Source organism: Heptranchias perlo, chromosome 2, assembly GCF_035084215.1.
Source record: "Heptranchias perlo isolate sHepPer1 chromosome 2, sHepPer1.hap1, whole genome shotgun sequence".
Taxonomy (NCBI): Eukaryota; Metazoa; Chordata; class Chondrichthyes; order Hexanchiformes; family Hexanchidae; genus Heptranchias; species Heptranchias perlo.
The window spans coordinates 8,875,818-8,900,157 of NC_090326.1; the positions used below are offsets into that span (position 1 = coordinate 8,875,818).

At 49.6% G+C, this 24,340-nt stretch overlaps 1 protein-coding gene across 1 annotated transcript in view; it reads right to left on the reverse strand.

Moving 5' to 3' along the window:
* Nucleotides 1-24,340, reverse strand: part of glb1 (galactosidase, beta 1) — a 181,087-nt gene that overhangs the window by 108,716 nt on the left and 48,031 nt on the right. Inside the window, exons 8-11 of the mRNA XM_068000075.1 lie at nucleotides 19,861-19,982; nucleotides 19,721-19,761; nucleotides 13,197-13,309; nucleotides 332-406 (exon numbers count right to left, since the gene is read on the reverse strand). Coding sequence (XP_067856176.1) covers nucleotides 332-406; nucleotides 13,197-13,309; nucleotides 19,721-19,761; nucleotides 19,861-19,982 — 351 coding nt within the window. The remainder of the gene's footprint in view (nucleotides 1-331; nucleotides 407-13,196; nucleotides 13,310-19,720; nucleotides 19,762-19,860; nucleotides 19,983-24,340) is intronic.

Genomic DNA, 24,340 nt, shown 5'->3' on the forward strand with positions numbered 1-24,340 from the left:
ACAACCTTATTGCAGCGACAGTACAATCCGCTAACAAGTATCATGGGATCTTTTACGCCCATCTAAGAGCAGGCAGGGCCTCAGTTCAATGTCTCATCCGAAAGACGGCACCTCCGACAGTGCAGCACTTCCTCATTACTGCGCGTTGTATGCTAAAATCTCTGGAGTGGGACTTGAACCCGCAACCTTCTGACTCAGAGTCGAGAGTGCTCCAACTGAGCCAAGGCTGACACTTGTTATCGATAATTCCGTCACCGTATTACAAAGTTTATTTACACACAGCACCATGGCGATAAATACAACTTTATACAACCAAAGTGTAACCTATTACCTTTTTAACTTGTATTAACCCATATGCAAATTTTGGGGTTGCGGGAAGTACAGGCCCAACAGGTAACTTTTTGTACTATGGAAAAAAAAGAGAAAAATGTAATCAGAATTTTTTTTTAATCTCCTTAATAACCATAATACATTACAAATACAATTACAATCACAACAGGTCCGCCACCATCGAGAGATCACTAAACAAATCACTTCTATGTAGGTACGCACTCTAAAGTAGTATGAGAATAAAACAATCATCCCCCATCCCACATGGCAGAAAGAGCCCTCCTTCTGCAAAGTTTCCACCTCTTTTTGAAGGAGGTATCAGTGTAGTTTATGATTACATACCTGAAGAAGCAATTTATCAAAAATCAGTGGAACAAAGGAACGATGTACGTGGAAGAGAAACAAAGCCGAAACCTAAGGAATGCCCTTCAGTGTTTGCTGTGGTAGATTACTGGATACAGGTCGAGTCTCCTCATTCACTGGATGAAGTTCACCATCCACATACCATTACAAAAGTCCTTCCATTCACTAGGGATACCACTGAGCCAAGGCTGAAACAAGGGGAAAACATATATGCCTGATTCTTAATGCCCTCTGGCTAGCTGGGCCACTTCATTCAGTTGTAAAAACTATTGTTACTGAAAAAAAGTCCACAGAATCATAGAATGACAGAATCATCGATTCATAGAATCATACTGCCCATCGTGCCTGTGCCAGCTCTTTGAAAGAGCTATCCAATTAGTCCCACTCCCCTGCTCTTCCTCCACAGCCCTGCAAATCTTTCCCCCATCAAGTATTTATCCAATTCCCTTTTGACAATTACTATTAAATCTGCTTCCACCGCCCTTTCAGGCAGATCACAACAACTCGCCACGTAAAAAAAAATCTCATCTCGCCTCTGGTTCTTTTGCCAATTACTTTAAATCTGTGTCCTCCAGTTAACGACCCTTCTGCCACTGGAAACAGTTGCTCCTTATTTACTCCATCAAAACCCTTCATGATTTTGAACACCTCTATTAAGTCTCCCCTTAAACTTCTCTGCTCCAAGGAAAACAATCCCAGCTTCTCTGGTTTCTCCAGGTAAATGAAGTCCCTCAACCCTGGTACCATTCTAGTAAATCTCCTCCGCACCCTCTCCAAGGCCTTGACATCCTTCCTAAAATGTGGTGTCCAGTTCTCCTCTGTACTTTCTGTATTCAGCTTAGTTCTCTACTGTATAATGAGCCTAGAATTTATCATAAGACTCCTTTTTCTGTTTCATTTTAATCTGTATATCCTTAGTCATCCAGGGAGTTCTAGCTTTGGATGCCCTTCCTTTCCCCTTCATGGAAATGTGTCTAGACTGCACCCAAATTATCTCCTCTTTGAAGGCCTCCCATTGCTCATTTACTATTTTACATGTTAATCTTTGATTCCAATCCACCTGGACTAGATCCCTTTTCAACTCACTGAAATTAGCCTTCCCCCAGTTGAGTATTTTCACATTTGATTGTTGCTTGTCCTTTTTCATAAATACTTTAAATGTAATGATATTGTGATCACTGTTTCCCAATTGCTCCCCCCACTGATTCACGCTCCATTTACCCCACTTCATTCCCCAGAACTAGATCCAGCGCTGCTTCCTTTCTCATTGGGCTCAAAAGACATGAATCAAGAAAGTTCTTTTGCACATTTTTCAAGAATTCCTCCCGCTCTTTGCCCTTAACACTGTTATTTTCCCAATCTATATTAGAATGATCGAGTCCCCCATTATCACTACTCTATGGTTCTTGCATCTTTCTGAAATTTGCTTGCAGATTTACTCCTCCATCTCCTTCCCACTATTTGGTGTATAAGTAAACACCCAGGAGTGTAACAACTCCTATTCTGCTCCTTAACTCTAAACAATTAGATTTGATCTTTGAATCCTCAAGCACATCATCCCTTTCTAGTGCTGTAACAGTATCTTTGATCAATACATGCTACCACCGTTCCCCCCACCCCACCTCCTTTTCATCCTTCCCTATCTTTCCTGAATACATTGTAGCCAGGAATGTTCAGTTCCCATTCCTCCTTGTTTGAGCCAGGTCTCGGTTATTGCCACTATATCATAATCCCATGTGGCTACTTGTGCCTGCAGCGCACCAACCTTATTTACCACGCTCCGTGTATTTACGTACATGCACTCCAAACCCATCTTAGTCTGCCTCGCATTTCCCCCCTGTCTGATCCCTTCCCACCAAGGAATATCACTTTAAAAAAAAATGATGTTGGAGACAGGTGCTTTTTTTTAAAAAAAGTGGGGACAGAGAAAAGGGACAAAAGATAAAACAGTGTGAACTGGTGCCCGAGAAACAACGGGTCAAAGTCTCTCAATAGTGTCTCAAAAAATATCTCAAGCCATTGGCAGCTTTTTTCCAAGGCAACAGATGTAGGGTATTAATAAGTGACAGGCCAAGGTGAAGGAAAAAGGAACCCAGTGTGTAGGCATCAGTCTGCAGACAAGTGATGGTGCAGCTCAGCACCTGCTGAAATGGAGCTGATGCTGCATGAGGTAGTTACGGTGAGGGCTGCCCTCTGTGCCACTCCACGGCAGCATCCCCATAGGTCAATACAGTGGTATAGGGGTTAGGTCACCGGACCAGTACTCCACAGGCCTGGACTAATAAGACACAGAATGCAAATTCAGTTTAAAAATCTGGAAATTAAAAGCTAGCATGAGTAAAATGTGACCATGAAGCTGTGGGATTGTTGTAAAAAACCCAACAGGTTTACTAATGTCCTTACCCAGCATGTTCTATACGTGACTCCAGTCCTACACCATCACGGTGCACTCTTAACTGGCCTAGCAATCCACTCCGTTGTATCAAACCTGCTACAGACAATAACGCCTTCACCACACGGTCTGCAGTGGTGCAAGAATCAAGGCAAGTAGGAATAAGCAATAAATGCCAGTCTTGCCAGCGACACCCACATCCCGAGAATGAAATCGCACTGCACCATCCCCGCGAGGAGGTTTAGCCCAGAGCTGACTGTTACTGTCCCTGCATGCACCAGTCCTTTGCACGTGGCCCAACTATGCACCTGCCTTTCAACTGACCCAGATCTTGAGAATGGTCTTTCCAGAGTCTGCAGAAACAATTGACGGCATTTTGGTGGATGCAGCCAATCAGGCATCACTACCTATAAATGTGAAGTATTTCTTTATTGATCACCTGGCACGCCTTTTTTCCATGTAAAGCATAATTTACTACAATTGGGGTGCTTCTGAAGAACTATCCAGCGTTACGATTAGTCGGGTAGTCACATGTTGTAATGAACCCTTCTCGTGCAGCTTCCTTTGGGAAGAGGGGTCTCCTCCTCTTCTCCCAAACAGAGGATATCCACAGGGAAACCTACCAGTTAGTAATTAAGGATAAAGGGCACAAAGCCTTGTGAAAGCCTAAATCAGGAAAAAAAACGGCCTCGACATGGCCTAAAGACACTTGTCTGTTGAATTCCCTGCAAAGCCTGAAGAACGGCCTTTGCCTCCGCTGAACAGCAGGCTTCCTTGGCATGATTTGGGTGTCTGCATCTTGCCCGCTGGTCGGAAGTGAAGCAGGGAGTCCATGTTTCTTCTTAGTACCTTTGGACGGGAGTTTCAATTACCTGCCCCAAACCCAGCCATGTGATCTAGCAGGGTGCGACACGAGCAGAAGTCAGGCAAAACTATATTCCGCTGTTTTTGGAGCATTACACCCCGTGTGCGCATGAAAAAGGGCACAGACAGGCATAACTGTACTAAAGTCATCCCCCCTGATATCTTGAGACTGAATTGTGACTGAACCAAGCTAAAACGAGAGAAAAATATTTGATTTTTGTCACTTTGCTCTCCTTACCTTTCCCTGTTTCCTTTCCTCCCTGGCCTTCCTTTTCAAATCTACCTTTAACTCTTCTGCTTCCTGTACTTCTTCTGGCCTTTTGCTGTGTCTCTCTCTCTCTCTCTCTCTCTCTCTCCTCAGCAATCACACTCCTTCTCTGGCCTTGGGCTGTCAGTCTCGCTGTCTAATCATTTGCTCCGAGCTACGCGGACTTTTTCTAAGTGTTTTTTTTCTAACTCCTCCACGAAGTCGCCTTAAAACAAACAGTAAAAAGAAATGAGTCTGGATGCATCGGGGAGGCTGGTTGCAAAAAAAAAAAAATTCAGGCCAGGAAGGAGCAGGAAAGTACAAGGAAAGTTGCTGCAGCGAGGTCCATAGTGGATAAATTTAATAATCTTTTAAGTATTTGTTGTGTCAGAAATTTAATTGCGAGGGACATTACATAATGTGGTGGATTGCAAAGCAACAGTGCCACATTTGCATGATATTGAGGAGAGCAGTCCTGGGCTGCCTGTTGGTATAGCACAACCTGGACACAGCGGTGTCCTGCCTTGACCTTGTGAAGGAAATTCTGATCAAAGTCTAATTAACGCTCTGTGATCACTAATATACCAATCTAAACGCTTTCTTATACATAGTGACTTAGTGGGGCAATGAGTCGCATACAAGCACAAACACAGAGTTTCAGCAGAAGGCATAATGAAGACATCCAGTGCCCTTTGGTGTCATTTGCACTGATAATGCTGTGGAATGGACCTGAAACACGCAGCATTCTGATTGAATCAGAGGTTAAAAAAAAAACCCTCTCTGATCTCTCAGTGAAACTATGCACATCACCAGACTCCCAACTCCATTACCTATATCATTGACCATCTTGAATTTCTCCTACATTCAGAGTGTGTTAAAGCTCTGACATCCAGGGCTAGAACCAGAGATCCAAGTGGAGGTAGGGACCGAGATCCCAGGGCAGTTACAGCACCAAGATCCAGGTTTAGAGTCTAGAAATGCTGGGGCAGAAGGGATATGGTTAAGGGAACAAGAGCAAGTGAGGAATCCATTTGTATTAAGCCCTGAATCTAAAGGCCTGCAGAACTTTGCTGACAGTGGCAATCTTCACAGAGGTCACAAACAGCCTGATCTTGAGGTTAAACAACACATTGATTACATTTAATTCTGAACTCTCTCACAAATTCTGGATTCCCAATGAATATACATACCCTTGAGGGAAAAAAAACACCATGGGTAAGGTGATCCAACCGTGGCTAACTAAAGAAGTTAAGGATAGTATTAGATTAAAAGAAGAGGCTTAAAATGTTGCCAAGAAAGTAGTAAGCCTGAGGATTGGGAGAGTTTTAGAATCCAACAAAGGATGACCAAGAAATTGATAAAGAGGGAGAAAATAGAATATGAGAATAAACTAGTAAAAAAAATATAAAAACAGATTGTATGAGCTTCTACAAGTATGTAAAAAAAGGAAGAGATTAGCAAAAGTAAACATTGGTCCCTTAGAGGCTGAAACAGGAGAAATTATAATGGGGAATAAGGAAATGGCAGAGACGTTAAACACATATTTTGAATCAGCCTTCACAGTAGAAGACACAAAAAGCACACCAGGAATAGTGGGGAACCAAGGGGCTAATGAGATTGAGGAACTTAAAGTAATTAAGATTAGTAAAGAGAAAGTATTACAAAAATTAATGGGACTAAAAGCTGATAAATCCCCTGGACCTGATGGGCTACATCCCAGGGTTCTAAAAGAGGTGGCAGCAGAGATAGTGGATGCATTGGTTTTGATCTTCCAGAATTCCCTAGATTCTAGAGCAGACCCAGTGGATTGGAAGGTAGTAAATGTAACCCCGCTATTCAAGAAAGGAGGGTGAGAGAAAACAGGGAACTACAGGCCAGTTAGCCTGACATCAGTAGTAGGGAAAATGCTGGAATCCATTATTAAAGAAGTGGTAACGGGGCACTTAGAAAATCACAATATGATTAGGCAAAGTCAACATGGTTTTATGAAAGGAAAATAGCGTTTGACAAATCTATTAGAGTTTTTTGAGGATGTAACCAGCAGGGTCGATAAAGGTGAACCAGTGGATGTCGTATATTTGGATTTTCAAGAGGCATTCAATAAGATGCCACACAAGAGGTTGTTACACAAGATTAGGGCTCATGGGATTGGGGGTAATATATTAGCACGGATAGAGGATTGGTTAACGGACAGAAAACAGAGATTGGAATAAATGGGTCATTCTCAGGTTGGCAGGCTGTAACTAGTGGGGTGCCACAGGGATTGGTGCTTGGGCCTCAGCTATTTACAATCTATATTAATGACTTAGATGAAGGGACTGAGTGTAATGTATCCAAGTTTGCTGATGATACAAAGCTAGGTGGGAAAGTAAGCTGTGAGGAGGACACAAAGACTCTGCAAAGGGATATAGAAGGTTCAATGAGTGGGCAAGAAGGTGGCAGATGGAGTTTAATGTGGGGAAATGTGAAGTTATTCACTTTGGTAGGAAGAATAGAAAAACTGAATTTTTTTAAGTGTTGAGAAACTATTAAATGTTGGCGTTCAGAGGGATTTGGGTGTCCTTGTACAAAAAACACAGGAAGTTAACATGCAGGTAAACCAAGCAATTAGGAAGGCAAATTGCATGTTGGCCTTTATTGCAAGGAGGTTGGAGTACAAGAGAATCATAGAAAGGTTACAGCATGGAAGGAGGCCATTCAGCCCATTGAGTCAGCACCGGCTCTATGCAAGAGTAAGGAAGTTGCTGCAATTGTACAGGGCTTTAGTGAGACCACACCTGGAGTACTGTGTACAGTTTTGGTCTCCTTACCTAAGGAAGGATATACTTGCCTTAGAGGCGGTGCAACAAAGGTTCACTAGATTGATTCCTGGGATGAGAGAGAGATTGAGTAGAATGGGCCTATACTTTCTGGAGTTTAGAAGAATGAGAGGTGATCTCATTGAAACATAAAAAATTCTAAGAGGGCTTGACAGAGTAGATGCTGAGAGGATGTTTCCCCTGGCTGGAGAGTCCAGAACTAGAGGATATAGTCACAGGATAAGAGGTCAGATATTTAAGACCGAGATGAGGAGGAATTTCTTCACCCAGAGGGTTGTGAATGTTTGGAATTCTCTCCCCCAGAGGGCTGTGATGCTGAGTCATTGAATATATTCAAGACTGAGATCGATAGATTTTTTGGACTCCAGGGGAATCAAGGGATATGGGGATCGGGCGGGAAAATGGAGTTGAGGTCGAAGAATATTGAATGGTGGAGCGGGCTCGAGGGGCCGAGTGGCCTACTCCTGCTCCTATTTCTTATGTTCTTAGAGACTAACTGATCTGTAGAGTAGCCACAGTAGAAACATTCCATGCTTTGCTTAACCTAAACAGCAGCCTGCTAGATCCTGGGACCATGACAGATGTTTAGAGAGCCTGGAACCTCTTGATAAAGATTGGTACGAGCTTGTGATGAAGCGATGTTGTTAGACAGACGTAAAAATAGCGAGATTGTAATGTGAGGTTCGAAGACGATGAAACAGAAGGAAGAGACCTAGAAAGTCGACCTCAGTGACGGTAACGTCTGACCTCCTACAGCAAAACATGTGAGTACGTTTATGTAACCCTTAATAAACGTAAAGTTTGACTCCTACATCTAGAACTTTCATTTCTGTTACATAGTCGGGGACGCAGCCCGCAGCGGGCCTCGCAGTTATAATAATGTAAACAGTGAAAGATTGTTTCCACTGGCCGGTGAGGCACTGACATGTGGTCACAAATTTAAGATGGTCACAAAACAAATTAAAAGGAAGATTAGGAAAAAAAAACTTTACACAGAGGGTGATTAGAATTTTGTACCACAAAGCATTGTTGAAGCAGATTCCATCTTTTAAAAAGTAATTAGATCTTTTTAAACAAAAAAATATTTAAGGGGATGAGGAACGGCAAGAGAGTGGGATTAGATTAGGTGACTCGTGGAGAAAACACTGACACAGACTTGAAAGGTTGAATGGCCTGTTTCTGTGTTGGAATGTTCGATGATTTCATTCTATCAATTAGCTTCCTCAAAATTGAACTGGATAAATATCTGGCTAAGGAAAAAAGTGACCCTCCATCTACATGGCAACTTTCACTCTCGCAGGTCGTCCCAAAGCACTTGACAGTCAATGAATTATTTTTTGAAGTATAGTCGCTGTTGTTTTGTTGGCAAATGCAGCAGCCAATTTACAGACTGCAAAGTCCCACAAACAGCAATGAGATGAATGACCAGCTATTCTCTTTTGGCTGAGAGAAGACTATTGGCCAGCGCACTGGCAGAACTCAAATAATACCAAGGCATCTTTTATGTCCATTTGAAAAGGCAAGGCAGGGCCTCAGCTTAATGTCTCATCTGTAAGGCAGCACCTCCAACAATGCAGCACTCCCTCAGTACGGCACTGAAAAGTCAGCCTAGATTATGTGCTTACGTCCTTGATTGAGGCGGAAGTTCTACCACTGAGCTAAGCTGACACTTAGGGATAAGTGTCAACACAGATAATCAGATGCCCTATGAATAGTTTCTTGTGTTACTGAAATCCAGGAAGCATCACTTGAACAAAGTAATGGAACACAACTGAATAATCAAGATGTGGTGACAGATACATATTCTGGAGCTTGCCTGATAACGTCAGGGTCAAGAAGAAATTTCATAGAACTGTAACAAATTGTACGAACAGGATATAATTTTGCATAGATATCTGATTCATGGGACTCGGCAAGGGAGATTCAATACCGTTTTAGCTATCTCACCATCTCCTGTGACACACTGTGCTCCGTATTTTTACAGAGTGCGAGAGGTTGCAGGCTCGGTCTCATTATTTGAAGGGGCTGCTCCTCAACTTCTGGCTCCACTTCAGTCCCACGCTCCTGATCTTTGGCCACCCGGTGAGGGGGGCGGGGGGGGGCGAGCAAGTCGGAGCGTCCCCTCGTGGGTCTGCTCCTGGGCCTGGCCAAAGTGGCGATCCACAGGTGCAGGTTGGACGCAGCCCTTAGGGTTGGACGCTCTGGCTGCCTGCCTCTCTTCCGCGGTCTTGTCTGTGCCCGGGCGGCCTGGAGAAGGAGCACGTGGTGTCCGTCGGTACGCCGGAGGCCTTCTGCGACCGGTGGGCACCGCAGGGAGCGGTGGATAGTGCAAATAATATTATTTAAGTTCAGAAGTTTCCTTTGTTTTTGCTTAAGTTCTATATTAGTAGTGCCCCTCTAAAAAGGGTGCACTTTTGTTAGGTTTGTCATTTGATGACACTGGGGCAACCCAATGTCTCCTTATAGTTTACATAAGAAAAGGCATACCGTTTTAACACTCTCCGCCATCTGCGACACGTCCCCTTCTAACAGCCTCCAGCCAACACTGATTTATTTGAACGATTTTGCTCCACACGTATTCCATAGTACGCTATGCAGAGTACGCAATGGAACGTCACAACGTGATGGTATGCACCGTGTGCACAGAGACTTTACTCCATGTCCATCCGGCCAACCAGTGTACAATGTGCCGGGAGACAGTGAAGAATCGTAGAATGGTTACAGCGCAAAGCGAGTCTCATTAAGGGCCCAGAAGTTACTACAATTAGGGGGCCCTCCCCCATAATGCCTTTTGGGGAGGGGGAAATGGAGAGGAGAAGAGACAAAATGTCGCTCCTGGTGACCCTTTCCTTTATACAGCACCACTCTTGCCTCTTGGTTTTTCAGCCTTTACCAGGTAAATCCAGCAGGGTTAGGGTCCATTGCAACTGGAAGTTCAATAAAAGGGTAGCATTGTCTCAGCAGCCACCAGCCCTCCGCCTACCCCACCTGAAATCAAAAATGGTAATACGACGACAATGAGCATTAACTCAACGAGGCCTAAAATGTGGCCCTGGAACATCAGCACCAGAACTGCAGCGAGGCCAGCTAATTAAATGACACAATGCGGCTTCGGCCCATCCCCTCCAAACGATGCTCCAAGCAAATCACGCACTATGTGCGGAGACAGTTATATAATATTGAAATTAGCTCACATTATGTTGTGCCAAGTCACCTTGTTGTGGCGCAGGTTCGCAGCAGTCCTGGCGCCACTGCCACTTTTGTTTGCAGCTGAAGTACGTGTAATAATTCCACATAAAGTGGGGCATCCTCCTCTAATGAAACAATGCACAGCTGCCCAATTTTGGCAGATAATTGAAACCGTGGACATGACTTAGAAGAGCCGTTAAATGCAGAGTTGCAATGTTGCTGCGTACAGGCAACTAGATAACAAATACAGAACTTTAAGGGAAGGTGTTAAATACAGAGCTTAATGGATGATAATATATTAGGTCTAGTGTTTAGTAGTGAGCCTGACCTCGTTTCGGGCCTCCATGTGGGGAGCACCTGGGCAACAGTGACCACAACATTTTACGGTTTCAATTGGCTGGTAGAACCAAAGGTATTGAAAATCTACAGCTCATACCAGATTTCAGAAGGACAAATTTTGCTAAAACGGCAGACTATTTGGAACGGGTTAATTGGCTAACCCTACTAGATGGTGATGAGATCGATGTAGAATACAAATGGAACGTTTTTAAGAACCAGATTAAAAAATGTGGAAGGCAAATATGTACCTAAAGTCTAAAGAAGGGAGTGTGGTATGAAAAAGCCATGGTGGCTGACTGGCCATGTACAAAGACAAATAAGATGTAAACAAAAATGTTTCTACAATCTTGAGGCACCTAATACTCAACTAAACAGAGTTAAGTACAGAGAACAGATAAAGAAAACAAAGGCTGCTATTAGATCAGCTAAAAGGATAATGGAAGAGAGGATTGTGGACAATTGTGGAAGTAATGGGAAAAGCTTTTTCAGTTATGTGAAGAGTCCGAGGACTGTCAAAGACTATTGGGCCATTGAAGGACGCTCAACGACAGGTTACAAAGGACTCACTGGGTATGGTGGAGATATTAAATGAGGACTTTGCATCAGTCTTCACTCCTGAAGACGATGCTTGATTGTTACAATTTAATGATATTAATAATAAAACATAGATGTTTTATCAACATAGATGGACATATTGTTTTAGATAGAATTAAGAATCTGAAAATAGATAGGGCAGCCGGGCCGGATGATATCCACCCAAGGGTCCTCAGGGAGATGGGACACGTGCTGTGCGAGCCCCTTGCCCGTATCTTTAATAACTCACTGCACACTGGGATGGTTCCTGTGGACTGGAAGGAGGCTAATGTAGTCACCATCTTTAAAAAAGGAGACAAGATAGATCCAGGTAACTATAGGTCCATTAGTTTGACATCAATTGGAAAGATGCTTGAAGGAATCATTAAGGATGCAATATCCGATTACTTGGATAGAGAGGGACATATTGGGGACAACAAATATGGCTTCAAAAAAAGGTCATGTCTAACAAATTTGATTATATTTTTTGAAGAAGTCACCAAGATGGTGGATGAGGGAAGCCCAGGAGACATTGTCTATTTAGACTTCCAAAAAGCTTTGACAAGGTACCGCACAAGAGGTTTCTCTACAAGATTAAAGCCTTTGGTATTAGTGGTGATATATTGATCTGGATTGAGAACTGTCTGGAAGGCCATAGGCAGAAAGTAGTTAAAGATGGATTTGGATCTGTTTGGAGACCGGTCACCAATGGTGTCCTGCAGGGATCAGTGTTAGGACCGTTGCTCTTTACTATTGTTATTAATGATCTAGATGCAGGTGTTGGGGGCACGATTTCTAGATGATATCAAGATCTGTGTGAATGTCAGGACTGTAGACGATGCTCGACTGCTTCAGACGGATTTCGATGTGTTGGGGGTTTGAGCTCGTGACTGGCAAATGATGTTTCATTTGGAGAAGTGCAGTGTTATGCATGTGGGCAGGACAAATGCTCAACAAACATACACCCTTCAGGGAAAAGCATTAAAGCAGGTGGAGAAAGAAAGAGATCTGGGATTCTAGTGCACAGGTCTCTAAAGGTTCATAAGCAATGCCGTGAAGCAATAGTTAGAGTGAATTGGGTGTTGGGGTCCATTTATAGGATAACTGACCATAAGACAAAGCACACTATTTTATACTTGTACGAGGCCTTGGGCAGGCCTCAGTTGGAATACTGTGTCCAGTTTTGGTCGTCTCACATGGTGGGTGATATTGAGGCTTTGGAAAGGGTGCAGAGGAGGGCCAAAAGACTAATTCCCAGTTTAAAACATCTTAGTTATCAAGATAGGCTAACAGAGCTGGGACTCTACAATTTAAAGGAGCGTAGACTTGGCAGTGATCTGATTTGAGATCTATAAGAAGATGAAAGGAACAGGTTGTGTTCAAGTGGACAGTTTGTTCTAATTAAATAGGTTCGGGAGGACCAGGGGTCACAATTTTAAGTTGTATAAGGTCAGATCTAGGTTAGATGTCAGGAGGTGGTTCTTTTCCCAGAGAATAGTGGCCCCTCTGGAGCAGGCTGCCAGCTCGTGTAGTGAACACCGATTCACTGAACTCCTTCAAGCGAGAGCTGGACCTGTTTCTGGCTGGGGTGGTGATAATCTCTTACAAAAAGGCAGGTGATGTAATGTACAGAATTATCAGGGCCAGAGTGATCTCCTGGTCTAGTTTCGATCACCAAATGGGGGCGGAGAGGAATTTCCCAGACTCTTCCCCCAAATTGGCCTGGGGTTTTAAATCTGTTTTCTCGCCTATCCCAGGAGATCACATGGTTTTGGGTGGGGTGGGGAGTGTATATATTGTATATACAATACAAGCTATCACAATTGCGGGACACAGGCTGGATGGACCAGAGGGTCTTTTCCTCTCCGTCACTGCTCGTATGTTCGTGTGCAACGAAAATTTGGCAGTATAAGGGCATAAGGAAAATAACGGAACTTAGTTAATTCGGCCGCCTGGAAAGCAAACCCCTCTCCCAACAGTATGTGGCTGACGCACTTAGAAGCCAATAATTCACGCGTGTGGCCACTAGATTTGTGTGGGACGACGACATCCTCAAAGTCTACGTTACAGCGTGCCTTACCTTTCCAATGACCTCCCTAATGCTGAAGTATTTGTCGGTTGGGTCTCCTGCTTCTGATAGAGGGGCGTCATAGTCATAGCTTGTTGGCTGTGGCCGATACGGAGAATTTGCTCCTATAGGAATGAGAAAAAAGTGTTCAAAAAAAAAAAATAGCAAAACACCTTTTTTTTTTAAAAAAAAAACATACGAATCTCCCATGTTGCTGCTCACGGTTAAGTCAGTGGATGCAATACTCACAAGACCAAGAACATCACACCACGTAAAACACAACGCCCCTGGGGATCATATTCTGGATATTCATCAGTTTCTGGATGGTCCCTGCAGTGTCAAAGAATTATATTTTCCCCTGCCCTTGCTGGAGGTGGATTTTTTTTTTCTCTGCTGCTGCATCCTGCACCCCCACTTGTCTGCAAATGCTGCAGGGCCGCATTTCCCACCTCTACCGCCAGCAGGAAATAACACTTCTACCAACCAGGCATTGGGGCCTGTCTGTAGAGGGTCAGAAGCGTTCCATAGTTAAAGGCCAGAAGGGACTCGGGACAAAACCTGTGTCTAAACATTTAAGAATTTTTATATTAAGCCCTTTTTTGAAGATTTTTTCTCCCCCCCCCCCCCCCCCCAAAGATTTTAAAAGCTTCTTACCATTTCTAACACCTTGGTGTTAGATGTTTGATCTCCGCTCGTCGTCTTATATAAAAAAAAAATCAACACAGCCACCAGGAGGAGAAAAGGCAGCAGAGAGGCTGCGAGGGAGAACTAACCTCTGCACTGTCAGCAAGAAAGATAGCAGATCAAAGCTATTTGTTTGCATTAAGTGAGACTCCCCGAAGCATATACACATTCTTCATTTCTGTAACGGCACGCAAAGGGAAGTCGGACTGATTGCACCAAATTACTTTAATCACACTTGGTGTTATGTATGTTTTATTTACCATGGAGTAAAGCATCTTACCAATCAAATTAAACAACGCCTCGCCTAGTGTTAATTCAGTCCACCTTTGGAGAGATTAAAGGATTAAGATGCTTAAGATGCTGGGAATTTCCTCGGGCGTTGTCCCAATCAGCTGCCGTAACTTCAGCCGAAGAGGATTGAACCTTTAGCTTAGACGCAGCATTCCCACCTCCGAGACAGGAGGTGCAGGGTCCGAACCCCGCTCCAGACAGACAGTCTCGGTGAGAAGGTGCAGGGTCCGAACCCCGCTCCAGACAGACAGTCTCGGTGAGAAGGTGCAGGGTCCGAACCCCGCTCCAGACAGACAGTCTCGGTGAGAAGGTGCAGGGTTCGAACCCCGCTCCAGACTGACAGTCTCGGTGGGAAGGTGCAGGGTCCGAACCCCGCTCCAGACAGACAGTCTCGGTGAGAAGGTGCAGGGTCCGAACCCTGCTCCAGACAGACAGTCTCGGTGAGAAGGTGCAGGGTCCGAACCCCGCTCCAGACAGACAGTCTCGGTGAGGAGGTGCAGGGTCCGAACCCCGCTCCAGACAGACAGTCTCGGTGAGAAGGTGCAGGGTCCGAACCCCGCTCCAGACAGACAGTCTCGGTGAGAAGGTGCAGGGTTCGAACCCCGCTCCAGACAGACAGTCTCGGTGAGAAGGTGCAGGGTCCGAACCCCGCTCCAGACAGACAGTCTCGGTGAGAAGGTGCAGGGTCCGAACCCCGCTCCAGACAGACAGTCTCGGTGAGAAGGTGCAGGGTTCGAACCCCGCTCCAGACAGACAGTCTCGGTGAGAAGATGCAGGGTCCGAACCCCGCTCCAGACAGACAGTCTCGGTGAGAAGGTGCAGGGTCCGAACCCCGCTCCAGACAGACAGTCTGAGTGAGAAGGTGCAGGGTCCGAACCCCGCTCCAGACAGACAGTCTCGGTGAGAAGGTGCAGGGTCCGAACCCCGCTCCAGACAGACAGTCTCGGTGAGAAGGTGCAGGGTCCGAACCCCGCTCCAGACAGACAGTCTCGGTGAGAAGGTGCAGGGTCCGAACCCCGCTCCAGACAGACAGTCTCGGTGAGAAGGTGCAGGGTTCGAACCCCGCTCCAGACAGACAGTCTCGGTGAGAAGGTGCAGGGTCCGAACCCCGCTCCAGACAGACAGTCTCGGTGAGAAGGTGCAGGGTCCGAACCCTGCTCCAGACAGACAGTCTCGGTGAGAAGGTGCAGGGTCCGAACCCTGCTCCAGACAGTCTCGGTGAGAAGGTGCAGGGTCCGAACCCCGCTCCAGACAGACAGTCTCGGTGAGAAGGTGCAGGGTCCGAACCCCGCTCCAGACAGACAGTCTCGGTGAGAAGGTGCAGGGTCCGAACCCCGCTCCAGACAGACAGTCTCGGTGAGAAGGTGCAGGGTCCGAACCCTGCTCCAGACAGTCTCGGTGAGAAGGTGCAGGGTCCGAACCCCGCTCCAGACAGACAGTCTCGGTGAGAAGGTGCAGGGTCCGAACCCCGCTCCAGACAGACAGTCTCGGTGAGAAGGTGCAGGGTCCGAACCCCGCTCCAGACAGACAGTCTCGGTGAGAAGGTGCAGGGTCCGAACCCCGCTCCAGACAGACAGTCTCGGTGAGAAGGTGCAGGGTCCGAACCCCGCTCCAGACAGTCTCGGTGAGAAGGTGCAGGGTCCGAACCCCGCTCCAGACAGACAGTCTCGGTGAGAAGGTGCAGGGTCCGAACCCCGCTCCAGACAGTCTCGGTGAGAAGGTGCAGGGTCCGAACCCCGCTCCAGACAGACAGTCTCGGTGAGAAGGTGCAGGGTCCGAACCCTGCTCCAGACAGTCTCGGTGAGAAGGTGCAGGGTCCGAACCCTGCTCCAGACAGTCTCGGTGAGAAGGTGCAGGGTCCGAACCCCGCTCCAGACAGACAGTCTCGGTGAGAAGAGACCGGAGCTCCAGCTCTGAATTCTGGGTTGACATCCAGCAAGGATCCTCATGTCCTCACCATATGGGTTGTGGGAGGCCGGAGAATTCTCCCACCGTACGGGACCCACCACCCTATCAGCTGGCATAATGATGGTTACGGCCATGGAGGAAGCACCCACATCACAGCCCGTCAGACTATTAATTGGCCTGTTAATCCTTCCCCTACTTCACAGTGATCTTCAAGGGAAGAGTGTGACGATACACTAGGGCCTTTCACTGTTACGCTTCAGTGTTAGCAGAAATAGGGCAGTGAGAGTCATCTTGCATAAAACAGCAGGTAAGCAGACCATTTAAGTGAGTGACTGACACCACTGAACCTGAATAGATACCCACAGCAGACCTGGGTTTGTGACAACTAGCCAGCCAACGAAGAAAGGCAATCGAAAACGTTTAAAATTTGAAAGCTGAACCAAAACAGAAACAGCAAGAACTAATAATGTTGACTAGTTGAAACTGGTAATCGTGAGGTGCAGTGCCAGCATAAGGCTGAGGAGAAAGACAAAAAAAAGGGCATTCCAGCTCGAAACGTTGAAATTGGAGGCGGAGGAAAAGCACTCTAATGAGGTAGGGCGAGAGGGGGAAAGAGCATCACTCTGCTCTTCTACTGGCAAAGAAACACCCTTCACCAGGGATTCCGGGAAATGGGATTACTGGAAGCAAATCTTATTCCAAATTATAAAGAGGGGGATGACTTTGATAGTTTTATCTGGGCATTTGATGTGTTATCCTATTACCACAAGTGGGACAAAAAAAAAAACGAATGGGCCAGCTGACTTGCTAGAAGTAGAAAAGTGCTTTCTTCTGTTAATCCTGCCAAGAGTACGGACTATGATATTGTTAAGTGTTAGGGCTTATGATCGAACTCCTGAAGTGTACAGGCAGAAACTTAAGAAGGACTCTGCACTGAGAAACAGCCAGTACTTATAGGGAAATGGATGTTCAGCTTGAAGACAGTGGCAGATGTGGAGTTTGGATAGTGAAAGCGTAGCGGTCTACCAGGGTCTTGTCATCTAACGTTAAGGGCCAGACTCCTGGAAATAGCTCCAGATGATTTAAGAATCTAGATACTTCATCAAGAGAGTGTAAAACTCTCCAGCAGATAGCCACATGTATTGATCATTTTACGGCCTTGGTAAGCCATCGCGCAGGTGGGGGTCCAGATATCTCGCACCATTCTACTGACGAGCAGCTCGGCGAGCAAATTGCTGAACTCCACACCCTGGGTGGGAGACAGCTGAGCCACAGTCAGAGATCAACAGAAGGTGAGATTGGCGCCTGAAATTTTGGCAGTGTTCTTCCAATCTCCCACTTACGCAATTTTTCCCCCGTGTTTCCACCAATCTTGTTCCCAAGTTACAGCGGGAGGTCCGGGGAAGCCCGGTGGAAATTCTACCCCCAAGTTTTTTTTTTTTAAACGTGGTAGGGCAGGCCACATGTCAAACTAACCCTGGGCCGCTTGAAAATCCTGCAACGTAAACCGGTAGGTTACATGAGCTCGTAAGGTATGAGATGGCCAGTTATGTGGTGACTGCCAATGTACATAGACTGACCCTATCTTCACCCAGTCACTATAAATGGAACATATGGAAGGGGGTTGCGAGATACAGGCCTCTCATTCACAATAGTACATGGCAGCCTGGGGGTGCACTCCTATCACTTAAAAGGGAAAAGTTGCCCTCAATTGTTGTGCTGGGGCATGACCAGGATTACCACTGACCAGAATTTGGCTGGAATACTTTGGTTATGCAGGGGTCACAGAAGTGGGGGGGGTTACCATTCAACGTTTTGATAGGGAATGATGTCGATACAGAAGGGGCTATTGACAAGTAGCTGAGGGAATCAGGGCAGGGGAGTGCAGGGCCAGCTTCATTAGTCTGGCAATGGGCAGCTTCAGAAATGGCTGGCCGTATTGCACGAGGCCTGAGCACCCCACAGCTGAAGAGGGCTGAGGTGATGTCAGATGGAAAGCTTGCCAGGTTGACTCTGAGCACCATGAAGCCGTGCAAGAGTGGCGGCAAACAGCACCTCACACCGAGTGAGGGGTTTCATGGTCCAGAGACCCCTGAGTAGTGCTTTGGGCAAAAAGCCTATCTAAAGTGGTTAGCTGCTCCAGTCAGCCCCATGCCGAGCTATCATTCAAATGGCAGTCGAGGGGTGTTTTAAACGTGGAACGGGCTGTTGTTTTGGGTCTTTGATGTCTGCTAGTCTTTGATAAGAGGCTTTTAAAAAAAATTAACACAGGCACCATCAAAAGGAAAAAAAAAACAGCAGAAAAGCTGTGAAAGGAGTCAAGGCAGTAGAAAGGGTGCTACGGAGAAATCACCTCTCCACTGCCGGCGGGAGAGATAGAAGAGTGAATCTACCTTTCTATGTTAGGTAAGAACCCCTCCAAGTGGACTAGTGTTGTGTGTTCTTTTTTTTTTTCTCGTAATGGTATGGGAACAGAAGTTGAATTGATTGCACCACATTGTGTGGGATTTTTTTTTTCAGAGTACATCACCTGAAACCAAAAGTGGCAACATGACAGCTTTGACTCACTGGAGCGGAGAAAGTGGTCGTGCTTTAGTGCCAGGACTGCAGAAAATCAGGCACTGTCCGTTCCTACACCAAACTGATGTGACCTCGCATGAAATTCAATTTAAATATTTAGAGGCATGGGAGTATTCGATGGCACTATTTGAAGATGAGCGTTCTCCCGGTGTCAACACTACTCAAACAGATTACCTGCTCATTTATCTCATTGCTGTTTGTGGGACCTTGCTTTACAACAGTGACTACCCTTCAAGAGCACTTCATTGGTTGAGGAGCACTTTTGAACATCCTGAGGCCTTGAACGGTGCTATAGAAGTTCGTTCTTTCTTTCCTGAAGTTTTCCAGTTTTCCTCACCGTTTGCCAAACCTCCTACTTTTGTGTCATCACCGAATGTCGAGATAGTGCTCCCCACACCCAAGTCCAAATCATATATCGTGAGAGGAAATTTTCATAGCGCCGACTGTAAGTGTTCTTAGAGCTTGTCCGTCTTCTCATAAAATGAATGTCCTGCTGACACTTCATCTTTCACGGGCCCCTTGTTAATTAATTTTTTGCCCTCGGGACCCTATCCAAGTAATTAGTACTATTGAAGTTATTGTTAAACTCTCACTAATCCCAGTAATTAGTGATTGGTACCATGGAAGTTATGGTTGGGCTCTCATTGTTCCCAACAATTAGTGACTGGTATTGTTAACGTTATTGTTAGAGCCTCACCATTCCCAGTAATCAGTGTTTGATACTGTGAAAGTTAGGAGTCTTACAACACCAGGTTATAGTCCAACAGCTTTATTCGAAATCACAAGCTTTCGGAGCTTTGCTCCTTCGTCAGGAGGAGAAAAGCTCCCGACGAAGGAGAAAGCCTCCCAAAGCCTGTGATTTAAAATAAAGCTGTTGGACTATAACCTGGTGTTGTAAGACTCCTTACATTTGCCCACCCCAGTCCATCACCGGCATCTCCACATCGTGAAAGTTAGTGTTAGACCCTCAGTGTTCCCAGTAATCAATCTTTAATACGATTAAAGTTAAGTTGTTGATAGACCCTCCGTGCTCCCAGTAAGCGGTAGGGTTAAAGTTACCGCTGGATTCTCACCGTTCCAGTAGCCAAAGTTTGTTCCACCTTCAAACATGTACCTGGAGACATCAAAATAAAGATTAGATTCCAAAGGCATTTTGCAATTTTCAATATTTGAACATCTCAAACTTCTCAGAGAGCACAAAGGTAATACCTACATGTTAACATTGGCTCCAAGGGCAAGAATTTCATCCAATGATTTAGCAACAATCTCCTTCTTAATTACTGAGTGTTTCTGACCCCAGTGATCCAACCATCCGGTATAAAACTCAGAGTTTACCTGAAAGAGAAAGTACCTCAGACATTACCTCAACATTTAGTTGGTACTAGTTAGCCTCAAAAACATCCCACCTGCAAATGTCAATCACATCCCAGTGCAAATTACATCCAAAAATACATTACATCCAACTGCACATCACATCCATAGACACTGGCATCACAAGAGGACAGTCGATATATTGGCCCGATATTTACGGGGAGGGAGCGGGGGCGTGGGGCAGCAGCTGGGATACCTGGAAATACAGGCAAAGCGGGACCTCATTAGTATTTATTTAACTCCGTTTCGCACCGGGCAGGTTGAGAGACTGGCTGACTGCCAGGTGGGAAATCCTGCTGTAGAAGGCTGTAGCTGGGGACAGCCCCCGGAAATTGGGAGAGATCGGCGGGTGGTTGGGGGGGGGGGGGAAGAATCAGACCAGCAATCAGGATGACAGGTGGGAGGAGGGGAAAGAGAGATGGCAATTTGGAGATGGCGATTGGGGGGGGGAGGGGAGGGGAGAGAAATGGCGATTGGGGGGGGGAGGGGAGGGGAGGGGAGAGAGATGGCGATGGGGGGGGGGGGGGGGGGGAGAGAGATGGCGATTGGGGGGGGGGGGAGGGGAGAGAGATGGCGATTGGGGGGGGGAGGGGAGGGGAGGGGAGAGAGATGGCGATGGGGGGGGGAGGGGAGGGGAGAGAAATGGCGATTGGGGGGGGGAGGGGAGAGAAATGGCGATTGGGGGGGGGAGGGGAGAGAAATGGCGATTGGGGGGGGAGGGGAGGGGAGGGGAGAGAGATGGCGATGGGGGGGGGAGGGGAGAGAAATGGCGATTGGGGGGGGAGGGGAGGGGAGGGGAGAGAGATGGCGATGGGGGGGGGAGGGGAGGGGAGAGAAATGGCGATTGGGGGGGGGAGGGGAGGGGAGGGGAGAGAGATGGCGATTGGGGGGGGAGGGGAGAGGGATGGCGATTGGGGGGGGGGGGAGGGGAGAGAGATGGCGATTGGGGGGGGAGGGGAGAGAGATGGCGATTGGGGGGGGAGGGGAGAGAGATGGCGATTGGGGGGGGAGGGGAGAGAGATGGCGATTGGGGGGGGAGGGGAGGGGAGAGAGATGGCGATTGGGGGGGGAGGGGAGGGGAGGGAGATGGCGATTGGGGGGGGAGGGGAGAGGAGAGAGATGGCGATTGGGGGGGGGGGGGAGGGGAGAGAGATGGCGATTGGGGGGGGGGGGAGGGGAGAGAGATGGCGATTGGGGGGGGGGAGGGGAGAGAGATGGCGATTGGGGGGGGAGGGGAGAGAGATGGCGATTGGGGGGGGAGGGGAGAGAGATGGCGATTGGGGGGGGAGGGGAGAGAGATGGCGATTGGGGGGGGAGGGGAGAGAGATGGCGATTGGGGGGGGAGGGGAGAGAGATGGCGATTGGGGGGGGGAGGGGAGAGAGATGGCGATTGGGGGGGGGAGGGGAGAGAGATGGCGATTGGGGGGGGGGGAGGGGAGAGAGATGGCGATTGGGGGGGGGGAGGGGAGAGAGATGGCGATTGGGGGGGGAGGGGAGAGAGATGGCGATTGGGGGGGGGGAGGGGAGAGAGATGGCGATTGGGGGGGGGGGAGGGGAGAGAGATGGCGATTGGGGGGGGGGGGAGGGGAGAGAGATGGCGATTGGGGGGGGAGGGGAGAGAGATGGCGATTGGGGGGGGAGGGGAGAGAGATGGCGATTGGGGGGGGGGGGGGAGGGGAGAGAGATGGCGATTTGGGGGGGGGGGAGGGGTGAGAGATGGCGATTGGGGGGGGGGGAGGGGAGAGAGATGGCGATTGGGGGGGGGAGGGGAGAGAGATGGCGATTGGGGGGGGGAGGGGAGAGAGATGGCGATTGGGGGGGGGAGGGGAGAGAGATGGCGATTGGGGGGGGGGGAGGGGAGAGAGATGGCGATTGGGGGGGGGGAGGGGAGAGAGATGGCGATTGGGGGGGGGAGGGGAGAGAGATGGCGATTGGGGGGGGGAGGGGAGAGAGATGGCGATTGGGGGGGGGGAGGGGAGAGAGATGGCGATTGGGGGGGGGAGGGGAGAGAGATGGCGATTGGGGGGGGGGGGAGGGGAGAGAGATGGCGATTGGGGGGGGGAGGGGAGAGAGATGGCGATTGGGGGGGGGAGGGGAGAGAGATGGCGATTGGGGGGGGAGGGGAGAGAGATGGCGATTGGGGGGGGGAGGGGAGAGAGATGGCGATTGGGGGGGGGGGGGAGGGGAGAGAGATGGCGATTGTGGGGGAGGGGAGAGGGATGGCGATTGTGGGGGAGGGGAGAGGGATGGCGATTGGGGGGAGAGGGGAGAGGGATGGCGATTGGGGGGGGAGGGGAGAGGGATGGCGATTGGGGGGAGAGGGGAGAGGGATGGCGATTGGGGGGGGGAGGGGAGAGGGATGGCGATTGTGGGGGAGGGGAGAGGGATGGCGATTGGGGGGAGAGGGGAGAGAGATGGCGATTGGGGGGGGGAGGGGAGAGGGATGGCGATTGGGGGGGGAGGGGAGAGGGATGGCGATTGGGGGGAGAGGGGAGAGGGATGGCGATTGGGGGGGGAGGGGAGAGGGATGGCGATTGGGGGGGGAGGGGAGAGGGATGGCGATTGGGGGGGGAGGGGAGAGGGATGGCGATTGGGGGGGGAGGGGAGAGGGATGGCGATTGGGGGGGGAGGGGAGAGGGATGGCGATTGGGGGGGGGGGGAGGGAGAGAGATGGCGATTGGGGGGGGAGGGGAGAGGGATGGCGATTGGGGGGGGAGGGGAGAGAGATGGCGATTGGGGGGGGAGGGGAGAGAGATGGCGATTGGGGGGGGAGGGGAGAGAGATGGCGATTGGGGGGGGGAGGGGAGAGAGATGGCGATTGGGGGGGGAGGGGAGAGAGATGGCGATTGGGGGGGGAGGGGAGAGAGATGGCGATTGGGGGGGGAGGGGAGAGAGATGGCGATTGGGGGGGGAGGGGAGAGAGATGGCGATTGGGGGGGGAGGGGAGAGAGATGGCGATTGGGGGGGGAGGGGAGAGAGATGGCGATTGGGGGGGAGGGGAGAGAGATGGCGATTGGGGGGGGAGGGGAGAGAGATGGCGATTGGGGGGGGGAGGGGAGAGAGATGGCGATTGGGGGGGGAGGGGAGAGAGATGGCGATTGGGGGGGGAGGGGAGAGAGATGGCGATTGGGGGGGGAGGGGAGAGAGATGGCGATTGGGGGGGGAGGGGAGAGAGATGGCGATTGGGGGGGGAGGGGAGAGAGATGGCGATTGGGGGGGGGAGGGGAGAGAGATGGCGATTGGGGGGGGGGGGGGGGAGAGAGATGGCGATTGGGGGGGGAGGGGAGAGAGATGGCGATTGGGGGGGGGGGGGGGGAGAGAGATGGCGATTGGGGGGGGAGGGGAGAGAGATGGCGATTGGGGGGGGAGGGGAGAGAGATGGCGATTGGGGGGGGAGGGGAGAGAGATGGCGATTGGGGGGGGGAGGGGAGAGAGATGGCGATTGGGGGGGGGAGGGGAGAGGGATGGCGATTGGGGGGGAGGGGAGAGAGATGGCGATTGGGGGGGGGAGGGGAGAGAGATGGCGATTGGGGGGGAGGGGAGAGAGATGGCGATTGGGGGGGGAGGGGAGAGAGATGGCGATTGGGGGGGGGGAGGGGAGAGAGATGGCGATTGGGGGGGGGGGGAGGGGAGAGAGATGGCGATTGTGGGGGGAGGGGAGAGAGATGGCGATTGGGGGGGGGGGGGAGGGGAGAGAGATGGCGATTGGGGGGGGGGAGGGGAGAGAGATGGCGATTGGGGGGGGAGGGGAGAGAGATGGCGATTGGGGGGGGAGGGGAGAGAGATGGCGATTGTGGGGGAGGGGAGAGGGATGGCGATTGGGGGGAGAGGGGAGAGGGATGGCGATTGGGGGGGGGGGGGGAGAGGGATGGCGATTGGGGGGGGAGGGGAGAGAGATGGCGATTGGGGGGGGAGGGGAGAGGGATGGCGATTGGGGGGGGAGGGGAGAGGGATGGCGATTGGGGGGGGAGGGGAGAGGGATGGCGATTGGGGGGGGAGGGGAGAGGGATGGCGATTGGGGGGGGGGAGGGAGACAGATGGCGATTGGGGGGGGGGAGGGAGAGAGATGGCGATTGGGGGGGGAGGGGAGAGAGATGGCGATTGGGGGGGGAGGGGAGAGAGATGGCGATTGGGGGGGGGGGGAGGGAGAGAGATGGCGATTGGGGGGGGAGGGGAGAGAGATGGCGATTGGGGGGGGAGGGGAGAGAGATGGCGATTGGGGGGGGAGGGGAGAGAGATGGCGATTGGGGGGGGAGGGGAGAGGGATGGCGATTGGGGGGGGGAGGGGAGAGGGATGGCGATTGGGGGGGGGAGGGGAGAGG